Source organism: Phyllobates terribilis, unplaced genomic scaffold (assembly GCF_046119375.1).
Source record: "Phyllobates terribilis strain yellow unplaced genomic scaffold, ASM4611937v1 Scaffold_2__4_contigs__length_985480577, whole genome shotgun sequence".
NCBI classification, from domain to species: Eukaryota; Metazoa; Chordata; class Amphibia; order Anura; family Dendrobatidae; genus Phyllobates; species Phyllobates terribilis.
In genome coordinates this window covers 900,438,864-900,465,128 of record NW_027362762.1, presented here as the reverse complement: position 1 = coordinate 900,465,128, position 26,265 = coordinate 900,438,864, and the positions used below count along the sequence as shown (strand labels likewise).

General features: G+C 42.0%; 1 protein-coding gene across 5 annotated transcripts in view; it reads right to left on the bottom strand.

Moving 5' to 3' along the window:
- ROBO1 (roundabout guidance receptor 1) overlaps nt 1-26,265 on the bottom strand; it is a 1,620,698-nt gene that overhangs the window by 107,135 nt on the left and 1,487,298 nt on the right. For all 5 annotated transcript variants that reach the window (XM_073668214.1, XM_073668217.1, XM_073668213.1 and 2 more), the window contains 3 exons: nt 25,095-25,215; nt 20,757-20,895; nt 19,962-20,089 (listed from right to left, as the gene is read on the bottom strand). In XM_073668214.1, coding sequence (XP_073524315.1) covers nt 19,962-20,089; nt 20,757-20,895; nt 25,095-25,215 — 388 coding nt within the window. The remainder of the gene's footprint in view (nt 1-19,961; nt 20,090-20,756; nt 20,896-25,094; nt 25,216-26,265) is intronic.

Below are 26,265 nucleotides of genomic sequence, written 5' to 3'. Positions count from 1 at the left end.
AAATGGGTCCAGGACCTTCTGTGGTCTCACATTTCGGTCCAGGCAGGGCTGATGCTGCTCAGCATCGTTGTCAGCCCCAACGCCAAGCTGGTCCACGAGATGTACAGATTGTCTCCTGTGTATTGATACCTAGCAATGTTAAGCATAGGTTGCAGAGGGAGACAGGGTGGAGTCTAAGTCCAGGATTCGCCGCACTGAGCATGCCCGTGATCTGGCGGATCGTGATTGGTGGTTTGGCACCCACCTGACCCGGTGACCTGGCACCGCCTGATTGGTCCACGGGTGGCGTCACCAATGGCGCGTCGGTGGGCAGGGCTTAGTCTTTAAAAGGCCCGCCCACAAACACGGCGGCGCGCTCTGATCATTGAGCAAGTGTTGCTGTGTGTGGATGACTGTGCTCCACATAGTTTCTGTCAGGCAGGCTAGTTACATAGAGGCAGGTAGTTTCGTCTAGCAGTCTGGCTCTGCCAAAGGGGTAGCCTAACACCCCAAGCAGCCAGCAGACGTCCTATCCACGGCTATCGCCAGTCAGCCACGTGGAGTAGTACCCTTCAGCCCGGTAGCACGCCGGCTGGAGGCACGTGTACCCGTCGGGGTAGTCACACATGCATCCTAGCGCCGCCACTGTAGTCCCTGTGCTGTAACAGGACTACAGATAGTTTTTCTCCGCCTATCTCTCGTGCTGTTAACAGAGATAGCCGGATTTTGGTAAGAACTTATCTGTAAAATCCTTTTCAGCGAAGGAAGGAAGGGAGACACAGATTCTCTACTTCGTGGGTAGGCGGAGCCCCATAGGATAGTCACCTCAGATTGGAAAAAGATGACCGGCCCCTCCAGTATATAGGCTCCTCCTACTCCCATGTTCATCAGTCCGTACAAAATCTAAGGAAGAGCAGACCAACCAGCAGAACAACATATCCCCTTCTGAAATTTCAGAAATGAGAGAAAACAGGTTATGTAATAGAAACACACAGTCTTAGGCATACCCCATTGGACCTGACAACTGTGTAGAGCTGGCGAAACTGGAAGGAGAGCCGTAGAGCGCTAAACCCAGTCCAGAAGATCGACATCAGGAAGGAGACGCGCTGCATCTAGAAACATAAAAAAACACTTCTGCCCTGGGAGGGTGCTGTGTCTCCCTTCCTTCCTTCGCTGAAAAGGATTTTACAGGTAAGTTCTTACCAAAATCCGGCTTTCAGCAGCAGAAGGGAAGGAAGGGAGACACAGATTCTCTACTTCGTGGGACGTCCTAAAGCAGTACCTACTTAAGGGTGGGAAATAGAGGCAGAAGCTTCCATACCCCAAAACTTAGGCAAGAGCGCAAACTGCGCTAAATAACGGAAAACTAAGTAAAGGGATAACTTAAATTACCGTCGCCTGCAGGACCCTGCGTCCCAGGGCCGTATCGGCTGAAGCACTTACGTCCACCTTATAAAACTTAGTAAAGGTGTGAACGGAGTGCCAGGTGGCCGCCCGGCAGAGCTGCGCTGCCGAGGCCCCCTGACGAAAAGCCCATGATGAGCCAATGGCTCTCGTGGAATGAGCTTTAACTTTAACCGGACAAGGCTCGCCCTTGAGCCGGTATACTTCCAGCATAGCTGAACGGATCCACCGAGCTATCGTGTCTTTGGAAGCACGTTGACCACGCCGACGACCTGCCGGAATTATAAAAAGAGAGTCTGACTTCCAAAACCTTGAGTGATCGTAAGATAGAACTTCAATGCCCGCACTAAGTCCAACGAGTGCAAGGCCCGCTCCCTTGGATTCTTAGGTCCTGGACAAAGAGAAGGCAACACAATGTCCTGATTAATGTGGAATTGTGACACTACCTTAGGCAAAAAATCTTCACGAGTACGAAGCACCACGCGATCCGGAAAAAATTCCAGAACAGGAGGTGAGCAAGAAAGTGCTGCCAATTCCGATACCCTTCTCAAAGAGGTGACTGCCACCAAGAAGGCCACCTTCCAAGAAAGTAGTGAAAGTTTAGCAGAATCCATAGGCTCAAAAGGCCTATGCTGAAGGGCTTCCAGGACCAGATTAAGCCGCCATGGAGCCACAACTGCCCTCCGTGGCGGAAACTGACGTGCGACTCCGCGAATAAAAGAGCGCACATCCCTGCGAGAGGCAATAGCCTTCCTAAAAAGTGCGGAAAGAGCAGATACCTGTCCCCGCACCGTACTAACTGCCAAACCCCTGGCCAGACTAGATTGCAGAAAGGCCAAGAAGTTGGGGATGGAAAAAACCCTCGGGTTTCTTGAGGATCCAGAACACCATGAATAGAAAGACTCCCAAGTTCTGTGATAAATCCCGGACGTAGCTGGACTCCGGGCCGCCGGCAAGGTAGCAATGACCTCGGGCGAAAAACCGCGACGGGTCAAGATCTCGGTCTCAAGAGCCACGCCGTCAAAAGAAGGGACCTCAGGTCCGGATGACGAATGGGCCCCTGAGTGAGCAAGTCCGGGCGAAAGGGCAGCGGAAACGGAGGTGCCGCCTGAAGAGACACCAGCGTCGAATACCATGTCCTCCGCAGCCAGTCTGGTGCTATCAGAATTATTGATACCCTTTCGAGTTTGATCCGTCGGATCACCAGAGGTAGTAAGGATATCGGCGGAAACGCATAGATCAGCTTGAACTGACCCCACGGGGCCACTAGAGCATCCACCGCCACCGCCTCCGGGTCCCTGTACCTGGGCATGAACGTCGGAACCCTGGCGTTCAGCCTGGATGCCATCAAGTCCACCTGAGGAGTCCCCCAACGGGAACACAGCAGAGAAAACACTTCTGGATGGAGACTCCATTCCCCAGGGTCCACTTGCTCGCGACTGAGGAAGTCCGCCGAGATATTCAACACCCCTGGAATGTGAATTGCAGAGATTGCTGGAACTTTGGACTCGGCCCAGACCAGGATCCGAGAGACCTCCGACATGAGACTGGAACTCCTCGTCCCGCCTTGAATCCAGAGGTTGTTCCAAACTCCCCCCCAGCCTGTCCGGCTGGCATCGGTTGTCACCACCGACCATCTCGGAGGAAGGAAGTATTTCCCCACAGATAGAGTCTCCGGACGTAACCACCATCCAAGAGATTCTCGCACCACTTCGTTAAGTTCCTCATGCGCAGGTAATGTAGAACGAACATGGCGCGTCTTCTGATACAGACGGCCCGACCTAGACGGTCTTGTCGGCTCTTCAGACAGCTCTAATACTTCCCGCATGTCCTTAATAAGCCCATCTATGCGACCAGAAAGAGAAACAGAGCGATCCTGTTGATCCTCCTCTTCGGACTCAGAAATTTCATCAACCGAATCTGTTGGTGAATCCGAAGCCTCTGATGCGCTCTGCGAGGGAGACAACGCCACCATAGTCTTGCGGCGCTTTTTACCTCGCGGCATTGGGTGTGATCTAGCTGACACCCACTGTCCCAGGAGACTAGAGAGACTATCAAAGGAGCGAGTGAGCGCCTCCACCTTAACATCACTGAGCGTTGAACTTGATGTAGTAGAAGGCCTGAGTGTATCAGAGGCGTGCGACTGAACCTGAAACGGATCAGGAGACCGATCCGCACTCCCAGGCCCCTGATCCGACATGCCACCCACACCAGATGCCAGGATGTACAACAAGGATGGCAAAAAAGTGTGAAAGCTGCACAGCCTGTTTTCAAAACTCACTTTTTTTTTTTTTTTTTTTTTTAATATATATATGCGACAGGCTCTGAAGGGTTAAAGCTCACCCTTAGAAAAGAGCTACCCCAGAAATGTTAAGCAAAAAATCAATAGGGGGAAACTCCCTTAAACACCATGTGTTTCCCCTAAAGTTCCACTTTTTCAGAAGGGGTTAACATCACAGCAACTATAATACTACACAGCCTAAAAGGTCAGTGAAGTAAATAGCTTTAGGAGAGAAAGCGGCAGTGCTCACGAGGACTCCTAATAGGTAGCCTGGAGAGACAGCACTGACAAAGAACCCCTGCCAGAGGCAGAGGGGACTCACCGGTACTGCGGCGACCGCTCCTCCTAAGTGTGTGGACAGACGGGGAGCAGAGAGCAGGAGGCGCCGCTGGACGCCGGAGGGAGAAGCAGGGACCGCCAGCGCACGCTCAACCAAGCGCTTCCTGCCTAAGTAATGACGGCAGCAAGCCAGGAGACGCTAAGCCACGCCCCCGCTAGGCCACGCCCCCCCCCCCGCCTTATTCAAACAACAAAAATGAGGGCAGAAAACTTCCTACCTCTATGAAGGCAGGAAGCAAGTCAATAAAAGCAAGAAAACACGCGCCAATACAGGGAGCTTCCTGCCTCAATGAAGGCAGGAAGCAAAAACGAAAAAGCATGCGCAAATAAAAAATAAAAATAAAAATTACTGGCCTCCGTCTCTGCTCCCCAGTCAAGGCAGCATCTGAAATAGACAAGAAACACACAGGCAGTACACTTGCCGTAGCCGTTAAAGATACTCTTTAGACCAAAGAGCACTTACCCGGCTGAACGCCACAGGGATCCTCAGGGATGTGTGGCGCCATGGCCCTTTGCTCCCGCCTATGGCGGAGCACGCAGGGACCCTCTCAGATGTGTGGTGTGCGCCTCCGCCAGGGAGCGCCCTGTATCCCCCGGGGCCGGCAGGCATAAGTGGGAACCTCCTCAAGGGGTACACAGAGCTGCCAGGGGAGGGTCAGGGGTCTCAGCAGCGCCGAGACCCCCAGAGACCTCTAGACCACGGGGGGTCCAGGACTCGCTGGATATAAAATAACAACTCTTCTGAGGAGCTGCCGAAGCAGCGACTATCCTCTGAGACCTCAGATAAAAAGACTGATGAACATGGGAGTAGGAGGAGCCTATATACTGGAGGGGCCGGTCGTCTTTTTCCAATCTGAGGTGACTATCCTATGGGGCTCCGCCTACCCACGAAGTAGAGAATCTGTGTCTCCCTTCCTTCCCTTCTGCTGCTGAAAGTGCGAATGGCTATACCCGTTCCAGTGTGCAGAAACACGGAAGGGTTTTACATTTAAGTTGGTTGCTTTCCTTTCCACCCGGAAAGTGTTCGGCAGCAGTCCACCAGGCTGCATCGCGGACCCCGGGGTCGGTTGCGTTCCATTATATTAAAGTTGTCTGCAACCGCCCTCCTAACAATTAGCATCTCTAATTTTTAAAGCATTCTTTACTTTACAGTATGTTTTCCACACCTGCCTAAAACTCTCAGTCTTGCAACATGGAAGTGAGCAAGATGGCGTTTACTTCCCAGCATTAGGAAGAGAACTATTTCTTAGTTCAAAATGTCTCCTTCCACTGTACACCGGGTACCCTGTAATTCCACAATGATGACATCAGATCAGTATTATTTTTGCAATACACATAAAGCACACTACAGAAAAGTTAATAGCAAATTTGTTAGAAGTCACAAAAAGAAACAGCGCCCTCTTCTAGTGTTAATTAATTTGTGAGAATAGGTAAGATTTAAGAAGACGGGCAACTCTAGGGCCCCAAGAGTATCAGGTGCATATTACCTTATACCTTTGTCACAATTACCAGTATATTCGGGCAGATGTACTTCCTACCGGTATTTCTGGTTTGTCAATGGCAAATGAAACATAGACTTTGATGGGTAATGGAGCCCAGTGATGAGGAAGGTGATGGGGCGGTATTCCAGCCATGATATAACAGGATGAATAGAAAATGATGAATAATAAAATTCCAACTTACCAGAAACAACTAAAAAATAAAAAGAAACAAAAAAAAAAAGGTGTGAAATAAAATGAACATAAAACATAAAAAAACAACAAAAAGAGCAAGAAAGAAAAAAAAAACAAGAACATAAAAATGGGAATAAAAATTTAGTAAATGTCAAAATTATAACAGTGATAAAATGCTTTAAGTCACAATTACATTTTCTACCTATAATCTTAAAACCATGAATCCCATTCGTAGAGTTCAGTCCTAATCTAAAACTAATCAAGGGTTCAGGGTTGTGTATTAGCTCCATACAATTGTGTTTTTAATCTAAGGAGTAGCCTTATTTTACGATATTAAATTAATAACATGTCCACAATTACATCTACATAAAACAGTTTTCTTTTTTTATAACACTTTTTTATTATTTTATTTACTAAGCTGCTTACAAATTCCTGGTGTTATCCCCCGGAATAATTTTAGAAAGAATGAATCTTTATAGGGAAAGTATATTCTCATTAAAATCCTCATTAAATCGCAATTTACTGCAAATGGCTAAGACACAAAAACAATATATTGACATAAGCGAGTCACAGTATACGGTATATCTCTTTTATGTAAATCCTATAAATGAGGGGCCATGGGGTATTTGTTATTATACATAGCACAATAATATAATATAATTAACTGAAAACTGTCTTTAGAGAAAACTTCCTTTATGTTACAAATTCCATAGAAGATTCTATTAAATTCCCATTAAAACCCGCCAAATGTTACTGATCAGGGGGTTTTCATAAGGGCTTAATATAAACCTCTGTGAGCCCTCTTACTCATTTTACAGCCTTATGACTCATATTAGCCAAACTGACTTGCCCTTTATCTAGTAGCCCACTAGATCTGCTTTTAGGGCATTATATAGAAAGTTTTTGTTTGCTTGAATGCACTTTGACAAACTAGTACTATACCATGAACATACAATGTATAAGATAAGGACCATTTAGGACATTACTGTTCATTTGCCCAGCAGGAGGATAATGTACAACAGAGACTATTGTGTCATTCATCTAATGAATGATGGCTTATATTGATTAAAGGGGTTGTGCACTACTCGGACTACCCCTTCTCAATCCATATGTTTCCCCCCAATAAAATAATAATCGTTGTTCCAGCGGTGTCGGCACTGGCTCTCCCAAGGATCGCGTAACACTGTTATGTCATGCGATCCCTGCAGGCAATCAGCGCTGTCTTCACTCTCTCCTCCTTCAGACAAATCAAGACGTCCAGAGGAAGTGAGAGCTGTGGCGGCTCTCTCACTTCCTTCAGATGTCATTTATGTCTATAGGAGAGGAGAGTGAAGCCAACATTGACTGGCTGCAGGGATCATGTGACATAACAGTGTTATGCGATCCTCGGGAGTGCCAGTACCAACACAGCTGGAACAGCGCCGGCATCGGAGGGGAGTATAAGGGCTCTTTCAGATGTCCATGATAATCGGTCCAATGTGGGATTGCAATGCACAGACTGGCCGCACATCTCCTTACCCGAGCGTGACAGCTTCATAGAAATACATGAAGTCGTCGTGCTGGTGTCAGAAGATATGCAGCCGGTCCGTGTATTGCGATCCGACATTGGACTGATTCACGGACATCTAAAAGAGCACAAAGTGTTATTATTTTACAAAATGGAAACATAGGGCCTGAGAAGTGGCTGTACGAGTAGTGGGCAACCCCTTTAACATTTTGCTTCAATTCTATAATTACAGTTGTACTGCAGTATACAGAACAATTTGTTAGTTCCAGTCCCTTAGCGAGCAGAAAAAATAATGTAAAACATGAAAAAAAATTAAAAATATGAAAAAATATATAGTTTTTAAAAATATGAAAAAATAAAAAATACATAAAAATTTGAAAAGCCGTCTATTCCCCAATTAATAGAAAGTAAATAAAAACCAAGCAATATTTGGTACCACTGCTTCTATAGTAATCTGATCTTTCAAAATATAAAATTAATTAACCTGAACGGTAAACACCGTAATGAGAAGAAAAATCTAGAATTTTGGGGGTTTGTGGTGTTCAAACTGCTCTAAACAGTGCAATAAAAAGCAAGCAAAATGTTGTATCTACCTAAAAAAAAGTTTTATTCTTTTTTCTTTTTTTTAAAAAAAACTACAATTTGTTTCACTACTTAATTAAAAGGAACCACAAAAAATATACATTTGCTATTACCGTAATTGTATGGACATGGAGAATCATGTTGCCTGGTCATTTTTACCACACAATGAACATTGCATAAAACAAATAACAATGGCAGAATTGCACTTTTCTTTGCCATTTGTGTCATTCAAAACTACTTCTCATCTCATGAAATATGAACCTTTATATGGATATATTGGCGGAAAAAAAAAAAAAAAAAGTATGGCTCTTGAAACTAAGGAAGGAAAAAAAAATGGAAAAATCACCTGGGAGTGAAGGGGTTAAAGAGTGCAGTGACTCATAGATTAGCAACTTCCACTAGGTGGCACTAGAGAAATAGCTATCCTTCATTGACTTTCGGTACAGCACTCATTAATTGAAATCTAATGAAAAACTGTAAAATATTTACAGCACTACAGAAAATGTGCCAAGGACACAAATTAAAACCGACTTCACCAAGACACAAAAACTCCCAGCACATCATGTTCAACATATTAAAGTTTGTATCTGTTTCCCAGCTGTTCACTACACTGGTACAATTCAGACACAAGTGCAGGATATTCAGGGAGAACATATCGGGGTTATAGACATTGCCATTTTTCACCATTCCCTGACCTATGCTTTGACCTTCTCCTTTAAGGCAGCATTCATAATATAGTTCCAGTTTAAAGGGGTTGCCCTGGCTTGGGGTACAAGTCTGTGGTTACTCTATGTGACTTGTGAATCCTCACAGCATGCAGTGTTGCTCATATCAGGATTCTCAAGTATCAAAAACGTATTTTTGCAAATATGCGGTCACATGCCAACTAGACATGCGCAACCTCACTCAATACAAGTGTAATGGGAAAGACTGGACATGTCTAGTTGGAATGTGGCCAGAATTTTTGGCCATATTCTGGCACTGGAGAATCCTAACAGTGTGCATTAAGGGCACATAAAGTGACTACAGACTTGTACCCAAGCCTGGAAAACGCCTTTAATTCCTGATAAATAGTGTCAAAACAGAACTGGATCCTGTGAAGGGATTGGAGGCTTTTTTTTTTAAAGTTTTGCTGCCATCTAATGAGGGATATCCAACGTTAAAATAGACCAGATTTCATAATGCCATCTGCATATATTATTATATAGATCTCTTAGACCCAATAAGGCTGGTGTACTCACTTAGAAATTCAATATCAATAATCCTTTATGAAACTTTCCGTGCCTAATATGAAAATAAGCTCTGACTAGATTTATGAAACAACCATTGTTATTTCATTAACATGCAGCCATGGATTTCCAAAGTAAGTACATCAGCCTCATCAGGTCTAAAATATTTTCAGAACGTATGCACTTTATACTGTGATATCTGGTGACAGACAACATTTACATTGAGGTGTATTGAGGCTTTGGGTATAGAGCCTAGAAGAAGAAGCGATTCCAATAATTAAGGATTACATAAAACCATGGCTTCACCTTTGCTTCAGGAAAGGTATGCGTAAGAATATAATAAACATAATATCAGTTGACACAAGTCATCCTCAGTGTGTGAGGTCTGACGACTTGTCCTTCACTTATTCTACATACTTAATATTCTGTTATTTTTATTTCTACCTACTTGTCGCTTCAATCCCCCCCAAGCATTGTAGGTTGTGACATACAGAAACTCGGGGAGACTGGTTCTATACATAAATGTGTCTTTTGCTCTAATTTAGTTAAGAACTCCAATGTGCTATGATACAAATGTACTACATTTCATCAGAAAAGCCACTGAGAGGTTACAAGCTGATATCACAACTAGAGATGGGCAAACCCAAACGTAAAAGTTCTGGCATTAAACATAGAACACGGACTTCTCCCGGAAGTCTGTTGCAATGTTCGGAGTTTTGGGGAAGTCCATTGCAAAGAGAGAAGACCCAAACTTTGGAATAAAAGTTTGGGTCGGGTAATAGAACCCAAACTTCCATGGGTCCGCTCATGCCCAATCACAACCAGTGTGTGTGAGGGTAACAGGCACACTTAACACAAACATCTCCCAAGTAGAGATGGGCGAGTCGATTTGAAGATAATGGAGTTGGCTTTGAGGTTCGCCACTTTTCTGCGATTTGCTCCGCTTGACTCCTTCACAATCTTGGCCGTTCGGTTGCCATTTTCCTGAATTGGTTTTAGGAAGTAGAGCTGGGAGAATCGATTCACAGGGTTCCGGTCCTTAGGCTAGGTCAGTAATCCGTGACCGCTGGACAGAAGACCTGTGATTCTCTTCTTACCGCTTGACACACTGATCTCTTCTTTTGTTTAGTAGGGCTGGTGCAATAACATCATTGCGGCATGACAAACGCAATGTCGTGCCACCTGGTTAATCAAAAGAAAAGCCATAAATGCTAGGAGGTAAGAAGAGATTCACTGGCCTCCCATTTATCAGTCACAGATTACTAACTTGATCGAAGACCTGCATATTGATTCTCCCATCTCTACCACTAGAGGATAAAGAACAAAATATATAATATGCACCTCTTCCCTTCCCTCCCTGCCCAGCTTCCTCTTTCACTGGTCTTCAGGGTTCTTTGGCGCAGATTAGGCTTCACACGATGGGACAATGGGACAGGTAAAGGCAGAGAAGAGGTATTATATATACAGTGGGGAAAATAAGTATTTGATACACTGCCAATTTTGCAAGTTTTCCCACCTACAAAGAATGGAGAGGTATGTAATTTTTATTGTAGGTACACTTCACCTGTGAGACACAGAATCTAAAAATAAAAAACAGAAAATCATATAATTAATTAGCATTTTATTGCATGAAATAAGTATTTGATACAATAGAAAAACAGAACTTAATATTTGGTACAGAAACCTTTACCTGCAATTACAGAGGGCAGCCGTTTTCTGTAGTTCTGGACCAAGTTTGCACACACTGCAGCAGGGATTTTGGCCCCCTCCTCCATACATATCTTCTCCACATCTTTCAGGTTTCGGGGCTGTCGCTGGGCAACACGGAGTTTCAGCTCCCTCCAAAGATTTTCTATTGAATTAGGCTATGTGTCCACGATGCAGAAATGCTCTGGATTTTTCCTGAGTGTTTCTGCATCTCCCTGACAAAAAAAACGCATGCGGATTGTACATGTGGATCGTACATGCGGATTGTACATGCGGATTGTACATGTGGATTGTACATGCGTTTTTCCTGCCAGGGACATGCAGAAGTGAAGCGTTCTTCACTTGCATTTCTGCATGCGGGTTGACAAGCGCTTTCCAAGCGATTTTAGCATCCTTGGAAAGTGCTTGACAACTTGGTCACACTATATAAATCCATGCAACCGGCATGGATTTATATAGTGTGACCTTAAAGAATGGTAAAAAATAAAAAAATAAATCTATACTTACCTTCTGATGGCCCCCGGAGTCTTTATTCGCTCCGTCCGGGCTTGCCGGCAGCTCGCGGTACACTACACTGAAGGACCTGCCGTCACATGACTATGACGTCAGCGCAGGTCCTTCAGTCCACCGCGATCTGCCGGCAAGTGAAGACAAGGAGAGCGGGGGCCATCAGAAGGTAAGTATAATATTTATTTTTTACTTTATTCTTTTTTTCACAGGTTCTATGGTACCCGGGTCCGGAGGTGAGTCTCCTCTCCTCCACACCCGGGTACCATCCGCACATAGAAACGTATATTATCCGTGTGTGCAAATGTGCTGACAGATATAATCTGCGTTTCAATGGAAGTCAATGGCAGCAATTACGCTGCGTGTCCGCAAAATTAATGGACATGCTGCGTATTTTTCCGCAACGATAATTAGGGAACATGGCAGGCCTTCTACCATGCGTTTTTTAAGCGTTTCTGCAGCGTTTTTGCCACTGCGGAAATGCTTAAAAAACGCATCGTGGGCACACAGCCTTAAGGTGTGGAGACTGGCTAGGCCACTCCAGGACCATGAAATGCTTCTTACAGAGCCACAACTTAGTGGCCATGGCTGTGTGTTTTGTGTCATTGTCATACTGGAAGACCCAGCCATGACCCATCTTCAATGCTCTTACTGAGGAAAGGAGATTGTTAGCCAAAATCGAGCGATACTTGAACCCCCCCCGCTTCAATTTGATGCAGTTGTCCCCTTTGCAGAAAACCACCACAAAGTATGATGTTTCCCCCGCCATGCTTCACGGTTGGGACGGTGTTCTTGGGGTTATACTCATCCTTTTTTTTCCTCTAAACACGATGAGTGGAGTTGATACCAAAAAGTTCTACTTTCGTCTCATCTGACCACATGTCCTTCTCCCATGACTCCTCTGGATCATCCAGATGGTCATTGGCGAACTTCAAACGGGCCTGGACATGTGCTGGCATGAGCAGGGGGACCTAGTGTGCCCTGCAGGATTTCAATCCATGATGGCGTAGTGTGTTACTAACGGTTATGTTTGAGACTGTGGTCCCAGCTCTCTTCAGGTCATTGACCAGGTCCTCCCATGTAGTTCAGGGCTGATTCCTGACCTGTCTCAGAATCATCCCTACCCCACAAGGCGAGATCCTGCATGGAGCCCCAGACCATGGAAGATTGACAGTCATCTTGTGTTTATTCCATTTTCTAATAATTGCACCAACAATTGGTGCCTTCTCACCAAGCTGCTTGCCTATTGTCCTGTAGCCCATCCCAGCCTTGTACAGGTCTACAGTTTTGTCCCTGGCGTCCTTAGACAGCTCTTTGGTCTTGGCTTTGGTGGAGAGGTTGGAGTGTGATTGATTGAGTGTGTGGACAGGTGTTTTTTATACAGGTAACGAGTTCAAACAAGTGCAATTAATACAGGTAATGAGTTCAGAGTAGGAGAGCTTCTTAAAGAAAAACTAACAGGTCTATGAGGTGATCAAATACTTCATGCAATAAAATGCAATTTAATTATTTAAAAATCATACAATCTGATTTTCTGTTTTTTTTTTTCTAGATTCTGTCTCTCACAGGTGAAGTGTACCCACGATAAAAATCACAGACCTCTCCATTCTTTGTAGGTGGGGAACTTGCAAAATCGGCAGTGTATCCAATACCTATTTTCTCCACTGTATATATATATATATATATATATATATATATATATATATATATATATATATATATATATATTATATTTATTTATATCTGCACCATATTAGAGATGAGTGGATCAATTTTTGGGACTCTGGTCCAGCTTACAGGTTAGTGGAACCTTACGGTTAGACAGGACGCCAGAAGTTAAGAGATTTGCAGACTTCTCATCTAGTCACCAAGTTCCATTGACCTGGACGTTGGACCAGAGTCCTGCAAATCGATCTGCTCATCTCTAATGTATAGATATATATATTTTATTAACCCAATGTTTTTCACGCTCTGGGGTCTTTAAATGGCAAATTTGATTTTTACAAATACATTTAATGCAAATAGAATTTCCTGGATTGAATTCAAGCGAATCTGCTGATTTTGGATTTTGGCAGATTCGCTGGTCATCTCAGGCCACATATCTCGGGATTTGTTGAGCAACACATCTGTAAAAACAGGTGGCTGATCGGACCACTGACAGATGCTAGAGTACAAAGGACATGGGTAAGAAGTCTTCCCAGGCAAGTGATATATTTTTAAAACTATTATTTATAATCAATGAGATAAGAGGATCCTCTTAAAATTCCATAGAATACAAAAATTGTTTAATCCGTAAGATTACACACAGCGGTTAAGGGTTGGCTGTGTCAAAGCCTTCTTTTTCTTTGCACTATGATGTATAAATACTGCCCTGTATGTGATATGTTTGCTTCTATAGAATAAAGGAGAGATGAGAGGTAGCGGTAATATTTGAAGGCCATGTATATCCAGGCCAGGAATGTACTTCTTTTCATGGTCCTTTTATCATAGAGAATCAATACAAAAGGTAAACATGGTTTAAGCGATGAAAGTCTAAATCTCACTAAACACTAACCCTCAAAGATACATTGCTCTTAACCTCCTTTGATGAAAACCTTCAGATTACAGTCGGAAGTTCAGAGCAAATCATCTACTCTGTAAACATACAGATGGCTCCTTCCCACAAAAAGAGAATGATCCCTATATATTCTATAGTGCAATCATCATATCAGCTATCTTATGAGGGGAACCCTACAAGTATACCATTGGTTTAACCCCAGTAAATATTGCACTATGATGGGCTCGTCACGGGAATAATTTATCCAGGACATTTATCCATCATTGGTTAGTTATAATCCCGACCCAGTCTGGTGTCATCAAACGTACTATCAGAACCACTTTTTGAAAAAGGATGAGCTGCAATATCAGGCATAGCCCATAGATAGGAGTGAAGAAGATGTGGGCCTATGGTTGGCATACATATCGGAAAAAATTCCCAGTACACGTACTAAATGAATCCTCCACTCATTCATCAGAGGCCAAAATAGTTTTATCTTGGTCTCCATAGGGCAACTATAAGATATGTGATGAATTCTTTCCACTATATATATATATATATATATATATATATATATATATATATACAGTACAGACCAAAAGTTTGGACACACCTTCTCATTTAAAGATTTTTCTGTATTTTCTTGACTATGAAAATTGTACATTCACACTGAAGGCATCAAAACTATGAATTAACACATGTGGAATTATATACTTAACAAAAAAGTGTGAAACAACTGAAAATATGTCTTATATTCTGGGTTCTTCAAAGTAGCCACCTTTTGCTTTGATGACTGCTTTGCACACTCTTGGCATTCTCTTGATGAGCTTCAAGAGGTAGTCACCAGAAATGGTCTTCCAACAATCTTGAAGGAGTTCCCCGAGATGCTTAGCACTTGTTGGCCCTTTTGCCTTCACTCTGCGGTCCAGCTCACCCCAAACCATCTCGATTGGGTTCAGGTCTGGTGACTGTGGAGGCCAGGTCATCTGGCGTAGCACCCCATCACTCTCCTTCTTGGTCAAACAGCCCTTACACAGCCTGGAGGTGTGTTTGGGGTCATTGTCCTGTTGAAAAATAAATGATGGTCCAACTAAACGCAAACCGGATGGAATAGCATGCCGCTGCAAGATGCTGTGGTAGCCATGCTGGTTCAGTATGCCTTCAATTTTGAATAAATCCCCAACAGTGTCACCAGCAAAGCACCCCCACACCATCACACCTCCTCCTCCATGCTTCACGGTTGTGTCGCAAAAAGACACGGTGGTTGGAACCAAAGATCTCAAATTTGGACTCATCAGACCAAAGCACAGATTTCCACTGGTCTAATGTCCATTCCTTGTGTTCTTTAGCCCAAACAAGTCTCTTCTGCTTGTTGCTTGTCCTTAGCAGTGGTTTCCTAGCTGCTATTTTACCATGAAGGCCTGCTGCACAAAGTCTCCTCTTAACAGTTGTTGTAGAGATGTGTCTGCTGCTAGAACTCTATGTGGCATTGACCTGGTCTCTAATCTGAGCTGCTGTTAACCTGCGATTTCTGAGGCTGGTGACTCGGATAAACTTATCCTCAGAAGCAGAGGTGACTCTTGGTCTTTCTTTCCTGGGGCGGTCCTCATGTGAGCCAGTTTCTTTGTAGCACTTGATGGTTTTTGCAACTGCACTTGGGGACACTTTCAAAGTTTTCCCAATTTTTCGCACTGACTGACCTTCATTTCTTAAAGTAATGATGGCCACTCGTTTTTCTTTACTTACAGTTATATGAAAAAGTTTGGGCACCCCTATTAATCTTAAGCTTAATGTTTTATAAAAATTGGTGTTTTTGCAGCAGCTATTTCAGTTTGATATATGTAATAACTGTTGGACACAGTAATGTTTCTGCCTTGAAATGAGGTTTATTGTACTAACAGAAAATGTGCAATCTGCATTCAAACAAAATTTGACAGGTGCATAAGTATGGGCACCTCACCAGAAAAGTGACATTAATATTTGGTAGATCCTCCTTTTGCAAAAATAACAGCCTCTAGTCGCTTCCTGTAGCTTTTAATGAGTTCCTGGATCCTGGATGAAGGTATTTTTGACCATTCCTCTTTACTAAACAATTCCAGTTCAGTTAAGTTTGATGGTCGCCGAGCATGGACAGCCCTCTTCAAATGATCCCACAGATGTTCAATGATATTCAGGTCTGGGGACTGGGATGGCCATTCCAGAACATTGTAATTGTTCCTCTGCATGAATGCCTGAGTAGATTTGGAGAGGTGTTTTGGATCATTGTCTTGCTGAAAGATCCATCCCCTGCGTAACTTCAACTTTATCACTGATTCTTGAACATTATTGTCAAGAATCTGCTGATACTGAGTGGAATCCATGCGTCCCTCAACTTTAACAAGATTCCCGGTGCCGGCATTGGCCACACAGCCCCAAAGCATAATGGAACCTCCACCAAATTTTACTGTGGATAGCAAGTGTTTTTCTTGGAATGCTGTGTTTTTTTGCCACCATGTATAACGCCGTTTTGTATGACCAAACAACTCAATCTTGGTTTCATCAGTCCACAGGACCTTCTTCCAAAAAGAAATTGGCTTCCCCAAATGTGCTTTTGCATACCTCAGCCGACTCTGTTTGTGGCGTGCTTGCAGAAACGGCTTCTTTCGCATCACTCTCCCATACAGCTTCTCCTTGTGCAAAGTGCGTTGTATAGTTGACCGATGCACAGTGACACAATCTGCATCAAGGAGGTGGTCTGAGGATTGTCCTTGACTGATCTCACCATTCTTATTCTCTACCTTTCTGATGTTTTTCTTGGCCTGCCACTTCTGGCCTTAACAAGAACTGTCCCTGTGTTCTTCCATTTCCTTACTATGTTCCTCACAGTGGAAACTGACAGGTTAAATCTCTGAGACAGCTTTTTGTATCCTTCACCTGAACAACTATGTTGAATAATCTTTGTTTTCAGATCATTTGACAGTTGTTTTGAGGAGCCCATGATGCCACTCTTCAGAGGAGATTCAAACAGGAGAACAACTTGCAAGTGGCCACTTTAAGTAGCTTTTCTCATGATTGCATACACCTGGCTATGAAGTTCAAAGCTCAATGAGGTTACAAAACCAAAAAAAGTGCTTTAGTAAGTCAGTAAAAAGTAGGTAGGAGTATTTAAAACAAGAAAATGATAAGGGTGCCCATACTTATGCACCTGTCAAATTTTGTTTGAATGCAGATTGCACATTTTCTGTTAGTACAATAAACCTCATTTCAAGGCAGAAACATTACTGTGTCCAACAGTTATTACATATATCAAACTGAAATAGCTGTTGCAAAAACACCAATTTTAAGAAAACATTAAGCTTAAGATTAATAGGGGTGCCCAAACTTTTTCATATAACTGTAGCTGCTTTTTTCTTGCCATAATACAAATTCTAACAGTCTATTCAGTAGGACTATCAGCTGTGTATCCACCAGACTTCTCCACAACACAACTGATGGTCCCAACCCCATTTATAAGGCAAGAAATCCCACTTATTAAACCTGACAGGGCACACCTGTGAAGTGAAAACCATTTCCAGTGACTACCACTTGAAGCTCATCAAGAGAATGCCAAGAGTGTGCAAAGCAGTCATCAAAGCAAAAGGTGGCTACTTTGAAGAACCTAGAATATAAGACATATTTTCAGTTGTTTCACACTTTTTTGTTAAGTATATAATTCCACATGTGTTAATTCATAGTTTTGATGCCTTCAGTGTGAATGTACAATTTTCATAGTCATGAAAATACAGAAAAATCTTTAAATGAGAAGGTGTGTCCAAACTTTTGGTCTGCACTGTATATATATATATATATATATACCTCCAATCTACATTATGAAGACAGATCAAAATCCTACACTCACCACCCTAAATGTTTAAAAAAGACACTTGCTGGAAAAGTGTATTCAGGAAAACTGTGAAAGCTTATTTAAAACTTCCTAAAGGGAATTTGTCACCAGGTTTTGCTACCCCAATCTGAGAGTAGCCTGATGTAGGGGCAGAGACCTTAATTCCAGCAACTTATCACTTACTGGGCATCTTGCTGCAATTTTGATACAAGTTTTATCTGCAGCAGATGAACCAGTTCTTTTAATGTATTCTTGGAGCTCTATTCATTCAACGGAGGCCATAAAAGTTTTATCTTGGTTTCCATTGGGCAACAATTAGTTGGTATACAATTTTTGCAAAACAGAATGGCAAAGTAGATTACGGTCTTAAAGAAGCCCTCCTCCCATCCAAGATTTTATCCTCTTAATATACTGCAGTCGTCATATTATATAGCACTGTGTACTTACAATTGCTCATTTTGTCTTTCTACTCAGTTAATTCTACTCTTTTCTCTGCTCTATGTAGAAACAGGGAATCTCTTGTCCCTGCACTAACCATCCCCTTCTTCAGCTCCTGACCCAGCTGCTTCCTCCTCCCCCTGCCAGGGACTTTTGCAGTGACTTATGACTCATACATGAAAAATTGACCTCCTGTTTTTACATAGAGCTTTGAAGGATTCAGCTAGTCACGTGATGTCGTAGATCTAATGCAAAAGAGAATTAACTAGGTAGAAAGGCAAAATGAGCAACTGTAAGTACACAGTGCTGTATAATGTGATGATTGCAATAAATTAATGGGATACAAATTTTGATGGGAGGAGGAGTGCTTCTTTAAAAATAAAACTGAAAAAAATAACATTTCTATTAACCATGTATCCCACCGTATGTCTTTGCAATGGGATACATCACAGCTTCCTCCAGAAGAATATGTCAGGAAATCCTTCCACCATATACCTCCAATGCACATGATGGTGACAGATCAAGACCCTAACCATTTTCAATCCTATACCCATCACCCTATTTTTTAAAAAGAGACACTTGTTGGATAACATTGTCCAAGCTCATTTAAAACTTCTTAAATGGAATTTGTCACCAGGTTTTTACTACCTCATCTGAGAGCAGCATAACGTTAAGGCAGAGACCCTGATTCCAGCGATGTTTCACTTATTGGGCTGCTTGCTGCAGTTTTGATACACATTTTATCTGCTGCGGATCTACTAGTTCTCTGAGTGCTGAGCTCTGTATAACCCCTCCCACACTACTGATTGGCTGCTTTCTGTGTACACTGTGCATAGGCAGAAAGATGCAATCAGTTGTGAGGATGGAGATATACAGATCTCAAGAATATGGAGGACAAGAAAGCAGCAGGTTTACTAGTCCTCTGGTGATAATTTCCTGCTGATAAAAGTGTGCTTTTGTCAAAACTACAGCAGGCAGCTCAGTAAGTGACACATCACTGGAATCAGAAAGAGGTGGAACATATTAAGAGTATTGTTACTTGGTCAGAAAATTTACAACAATATTTGTCCAACTGCTCCAAATTTTTAAAATTTTTTCCTAATTGATGCAACTTGACCACTACCATTGGGATATTTTATACTGGTGCCTCTATTTTAGCACTGATTTTTTTTAATTGGCCCATAAATCTGCCTTTACAAACTAATATTAAAAGTAAAATTGTCACATTTGTCTTTACATTGAACCTCTTCATAATGCTGGCTCTATATGCTACAGTAATTAACATGAGTGAGTCTGTATGCAAATCAGGAGCCCTGCAAGATGAATGACGAGTACTGGAATCCAGCGGAGAGTGACATATATTGCTTCTGAGCGCAATGTAAATGTGACCTAAATGCAAAAGTCACAAGGAAAACATATACATCAATTGTACCTTACTGTGACATGTAAATATAAATTGCAAAGAAAAATAATGTCTTAATTGTATTGGTCATTTTATAAACATAGAAAAGACTAGTTACATTAAACATAGTGCATTTACACTGGCCGATATCAGGAATGAGTGTTCCCAGGAACGCGCGTTTCTTGATTATTCCTTTCTAAACAGTTCACTAATCACTCGAAATGTAAGCTCGTTCCTTGGGTGAAACATTTTAAAGCAAGCTTAAAAATGTTTGTATTCGGCAGCACACGTGCTGGTGAGAAGAATCATTCTCCATGCATCCAGAATGACTCCTGATGATCATTCTGTAGACATGGAAGTGCAGTTGGCCTGTGTAAGTAGACTATTAGATGAACACGGATTGGCCGCATGTAGCAGATCGGAGGTCGCCTGACGGCCATATCCGGTAGGGTAAATGCAGCCTTAGATTAGCTTTTCTAGTTGATTTCTCATATTGATAAGTCACAACGCCTTACCTTGAACAGTGAGGACCGCTGAGGCTTCTGTTTTGCCAACCATGTTTTCTGCAATGCACGTGTAGGATCCCATATCCCCAGCTATAACTTTACGAATCTTGAGTGTGTTATCATCCCGGATTTCATACCTGAAATGAAAGCATCAAAATATTGTAAATCAGAAAAAAAAACATGCAGAAGCGTCTTCTTGGGACCAGGTTTGGGCAGGATCAAATCAACATTCCTCTGTCAACCACACTAAAGTTCGGTTACAACGGAAATAATTTCCACATGGAAGAATCACTGAGCTGATATAATGAAAATTTCAATTAAACAGTACAAGATCTGTGGAATCTTGTACCAGCTAGATACAGAAGATCGGAGAGCCACATGAGACACTTGGTCAGAATGACTGTCTAAAAGAAGCCATGCATGTAAGAGTAAAATTAGCCAAACCCATCGATTTTTGGTGGAACCAACAGACTTTATAAAGGCCTTCTGATGGTCTCTTGACTGATGATGTTAGAGGAAGGAAAGATTGGGCATACTGATTTTCAACATTCCATCCCTTGGTTCTTGAAAAATATAAGCCACCATCAGACCTATCAAGTACACAAGATGTACATATGTTTGAAGGGTCTGAAGGAATAGCCATTGGAAAATGAGCAAAGCTCTGACAAATATTGAAGGTCTTCGAGTACCTTTAAGTCACAACAGAACAGTGTATTCTTAAAAAGGTCTTTGACTCACTTACAAAAAACGTCCTGGTGCAGAACTATATAACACTTCATCTTGGAAAACTAAAGCCTACAGTACCTTGTTTTAGGCAGATCACCATCATCTTTCCTCCATCGAACAGTAGGAACAGGATCGCCTCGAGCCTCACACTTAAATTCAACGCTGTCATCTACTGTCACCGCCATGTTACTTGGCCTCCTCGCGAAGGACGGTCTTTCTGTAAGTAAGAACAAAGTCATTAAAGTCAGATGACATGCTTTTTTTCTCTAATGGGTATACAATTTGTCAGACCTTTGCATTTCAAAGACCAAGTCATCAACACCAGACAACGTCTTCACCACAAAGGACATTATAACTCATAATATCATGTGGCAAGGGTCTACAACTGCTGTAACAGAATGAATATCAGCGGAAGACTTGTTTGGCCATTATTTCTCCTGACTCCTCTATACACAGTACATTCCTACTTTGCTAAGCATGCATGTACAATTTAATGGGAACAAAGGAATCCAATTTGCCTGATACCTCTTTCCCCTCAACATCGTCCAGGAGCATCAGGTGACCCCTTACACACTAGATAACGAGGTTAAGTGACATATAATCTGTTGTGAAGGGGTTATCCCGCAAAAAAAGAAAAAAGCTCATGGAAAGGGATGAATCCAGTTACAGTTTGTATGTCCGTTTTCTTAAAGGGAAGTTTAGAGGGGCTGTCCACTACTCGGAAAGCTCCTTCTCAATCCCTATGTTTCCTCCTTGTAAAATAATAACACCTATACTCAATTCCAAGGTGCTCTTCCAGCGGTGTCGGCACTAGCTCTCCGGGGATTGTGTGACATAATGTCACACATTCCCTGTGGCCATTCACCACTGATTTTACTCTCCCCACCCTCGAACAAATCACATACAGCTCATTTCTTCCGGATATATGTGATTCAGGCGGGGAGGGTGCAGCCAATGCTGATTGGCCGCAGAAATCGCATTTCATAAACAATGTCACGCAATCCCTGGGACAGCCATTTTTGACACTGTTGGAACGGCACCAGAAGTGAGTATAGGTTTTATTATTTTACAAGGGGGAAATATAGGGATTTAGAAGGGGTTGTCCGAGTAGTGGACAATCCCATTAAAGAAGCACTCTCATCAAAATGTTTAATCTCTTAATATATTGCAGTCATCATGTCATATAGCACTGTGTACTTACAATTGCTCATTTTGCCTTTCTACCCAGCTATTTACTTCTCTTTTCCATTAGGCCTATGACATCACATGATTATAAACTGACTAGCTGAATCCATCTAAGCTCTATGTAGAAACAGGAGGACAATTTTTCTTGTTCATAAGTCACTGTAAAAGTCCCTGGCAGGGGAGCAGCTGGGTCAGGAGTTGAAGAGGGGAATGATAAATACAGGGAAAACAGACTTCCAGTTTCTACATAGAGCAGATAAAAGAGAAGAATTAGCTGGGTAGAAAGGCAAAATGAGCAATTGTAATTACACAGAGATATATAATATAATGACTGCAATATATTAAGAGGATAAAAACTTTTATGGAAGCACTTCATTAAGTAAAGACCTCCATAGTAAAGGCACCCCTTTAGAGAAAAAATAGCAGGACAGACGCAGTCAACCATCTAATCGGTAAAGTTCTTTACGACTCTCCCCTGTCAGAATGGGAGGAGAAGAGTCGGTGATGTTGAATTTGAATGCCTGATCTTTGGCTTAACTGAGAGTGTATATGTAGGAGTTGGGAGAGATAGCTTGGTCAGTGGACAGATAAGTGTTTGGGCACTTTTAATATAAGATGTATACTTTCCATGTCCACTAAAACATTAGTGCGAGGAAAGTTGGACTGATGGTTATTACAGTAGATCATGTTGACTTAAACCATCTTTAGTCCCGTTTTTATAATTGCTTTTTTTGGCCAAGCTGCAATTTAGCTCTAGAATGTGAAGAACTAGGTGAAATATGTTGTTTTATGGCCTTGGTGAAAGTTAAGGTGTGAAACCAATACTAAGGATTAGTTTTAAGAAGGATAAAAAAAAGTTAAGGTTTATTTATTCATGAATGAAGTGTCTAGTTACCGCAGCACCACCTGTTCTACAGTTGTTCAAGTGCGTCTCGCTATCATGTGTATTTATCATGGAGAAAAGCTTCACCGTCAATCGGGAAACCTGCAGAGCTGCGAATATATCGGGCAGTCATGGGGTCTCTAGCCAAAAACTTAAGCAATTGTTTTTCTAGCCTAATCCCATTCTGAAGATACTAATAATTGATTCTAAGGACATGTCTTATACTTTCACCAGACAATGCAACATGAAACTTTCGAAAGCTGCGGAAAATCCGAACTCCATGAGCTTAAATACTGTTATTTTTAAATATATAATTGAAGTCCAAGTTGGCTACTTTTACTATCACCATGAAGGGAATGCAAAAAATGATGATTACTTTCTTTCTAGGATTAGGAGTACTCTTTAATACTCTTCTCCAGAAGATATAATTATAATGACAGGCAATCACTAAAATGTTCCCTCTCACTTATTACAGCCAAAAATAACAAACAGCACCTGTTTCAACAAAGGCATTTTATCCTATGGGATTTTTTTTTTTCTGTGCCGCTATAACGCAGAATAAACTAATTAGATTAAAGCGAGATGTTTTGTGAAAAAGCTAACATTGTTTATCTGCTGTTGATGGTTTGAAGTCATCTACAATATTTTCAACGTCTGTTGAATTCGATTTTTTCTTTTAATTTCTGCATTTCTTCAGCCTAGAGAATGGAATTAGACTATTAGTGAATGGGAATTTTGTAAATGTTAGCAATTTTGTAGTCAAGAAGTAATAGGTCACATTTTGACTTTTTGAACTTAAAATGTGAAATTCTTTGCATTGTAATTAGGTTAAAGTATTTTTTTTAAACAATGGTCTAGTTAAAATGATGGCATAGTAAAAATATTAAGATGTCCATAACCAAGATATTTATCTGTAAATCATGGTTAAACCCAGTTTAGTTGAGTATCATATGTTTAAAGGGAACTGGTCAGGGCACAGGTCAATAACGCGGCCAGCATCTCGTTAATGCTGCTCTTGGTTCAGATGGTCCTCTTTCACATTCAGTCAATCGACAGCTACTCTTTCTGACACCCCTTTACACCCTAATTCTTGGCTTTGCTAATCATGCACGTGTTTACCAAACGGACTTGTCTACAATGGCAGCCAGCCGCCCCTCTAATAGGATCGTATCACTTACGGGAAGGATTGAGCATATTGAAATCTAGCCTAACCTTCTATTCACTGACATTCCCACATTGTTGGGGGTCAGTATACCCCACACATTACGTAGTTAGCCAATGTCACTGAAATCGATGAGCTCTGTTGTCATTCCTCTCCCAAATAGGCTTGAGCTCCCAATGGTCTTCAGATAATGATCTCATATATTAAACCCATTTTAGATGTTTGTTGACTTAATCCTTTATGATAACTTCTGCTGGACTATAGGCAGTTATCGCTGCCTTATGTTTTTTTTTTTATCATCCTTCGGCTTGATCCCAAGCCATGGCGACTTGATGGATGAAAGATTGATCTTGTGCAAGTCTAGATAGGTCTGCCAGGGTCTTCTCCACTATTATTTTGATAGTATCAAGCCATTGTATTGCTGGTCTTCCTCTTCGCCTTGTTCCTTCTATTTCTCCAACCATGATGTCCTTCTCCAGTGATTGATCTATTTGTATGATGTGTCCAAAGTAGGCATGTTACCACTGTTAAAACCCATGTATACAGCTATGTTATTGTGAATAAATGTTCTTAGAAACGTTAATTTACCAAAAGTTGTGCAGTCTAAACAGGCTGAGGATCACCCAATGAATGAGAAATACACTTGTTCATCGAAAGGATCTTTTTGGCAACACAAAAGATCATTGTTCTTAGCGGCGCATTGTCCAGTCTAAACAAGGCTTACGCTGCTGAGAATAATGGCAGCCTATGTACACTAAGAAGGTTGGCCAGTGTACACAGGCTATTAAATAACCACCGACCAACAAGGATGCTTTTGGAAGCCAGCCTTTTAACACTGTACGTGGCACAGTGTAAATGCACCATTACTGGAATAAGTTTGGCACATCAAGACAACTTTTCCTTTAAACTGGGTTGACCGACCGCAATTCAATGCCTGAATGTCAAGGTCCAATGCTGGCCACAGCTGATGGCTATACCATCATATGATGGACATTCCAATGGATGGCTATCCACTTAATACATTCACAGGCCAGGTTCACAGGTAATTCTTACTTTGCGACTTTCTGTTCTCACTCAAAGTTATGGCCTACAAGCAAGTGACTTCTAATAGGACATATGAAAGGGGAAAACCTCTTTAAAACTAGCCATATACTGTATGTAAAAATTAAGGCTGGAAAACTCTTACCTAATACTGTTAGTTCAGCTACTTCGCTTTCTCTTTCACCCACCATATTGGTACCAACACATACATATTTCCCTGCGTCACTTTTTCTTGTGTAGGTGATCATAAGTTTTCCGCCTCGTATCTGAAAAAGATTTGCAAATGACATCTTAGTAATTATAAATAGGATATTTTCTAGGATTTCTCCAGTTAATAATTTATATAGACTTTCCATCAGCTCACAGTACAGGTTATGCACATACAAAATAGTCTTTCCCATCCAGAGAGACCATGGAAGATATTCCATACATACAGCACGGAGAAGAGGAGCGTCCCATTCATGGTAGTCTCATTAAAGGGTCATGCAATTGTTGCAGTCACAAGCACTAAATGAGCTGGATATTGAAGTGACTGAGTGGAGTAAGATTAAGTGTTCAGGTAGAGGGAAAATATATGGTTTCACATACATCAATGTTCAGGCCTTTTGGGATCTTTGGAGTGGTATGTTCAAATGGATAACCCTGATGCTCTAATACGCCGAAATCTTTTAAGTGCACATCATTAAATGTGTATATAGGAAATAAAAAAGTACTGGGACAAATATAGCCCCTTGTATCTTTTACACCACGTCTTATGGCTGAAATCTAGCATGTGTTAATGCACAGAAGAACGTCTGGGGAAGCTGAAAAAGCAAGGATATTGTCTACCCTGATGGACAGAACGGCACTAGAAAGGAAGTTGAGATCACTAACAAATCCATGCCGTGCACTATGCTCTAGACTGGGCTGATGCCACGTGATGAGAAACCACATGTTATGGCTAAAGAGCAACTCTATGGTCGATTGATATTTAAACTGCATGAAGCGAATCTGTGACCGAAAGCCACCGGTAGTGCTGGACACCAAGAGCAAGTGGCCACACGATTCACTGAATCTTCTGTGATTAGTAATAGTAACCTTACCCACCACCACTCATCAACACTCCTTATCTAAGTCACCTTGCTCTTACTTATCTGCATGTCCCTATGGGTAATGGTTGAAAGACCTGAAAATTAGTGGACATCTTGGATCACATCAAGCAATGTTCAAGGTCAGATGTACCTATAATCACATACCTATGGGCAACCCTGTAGAAAGAAGATGAAGCGAAGCTATCATTGATGTCATTGACATCAAGATGTCATTGTTATCAAGCT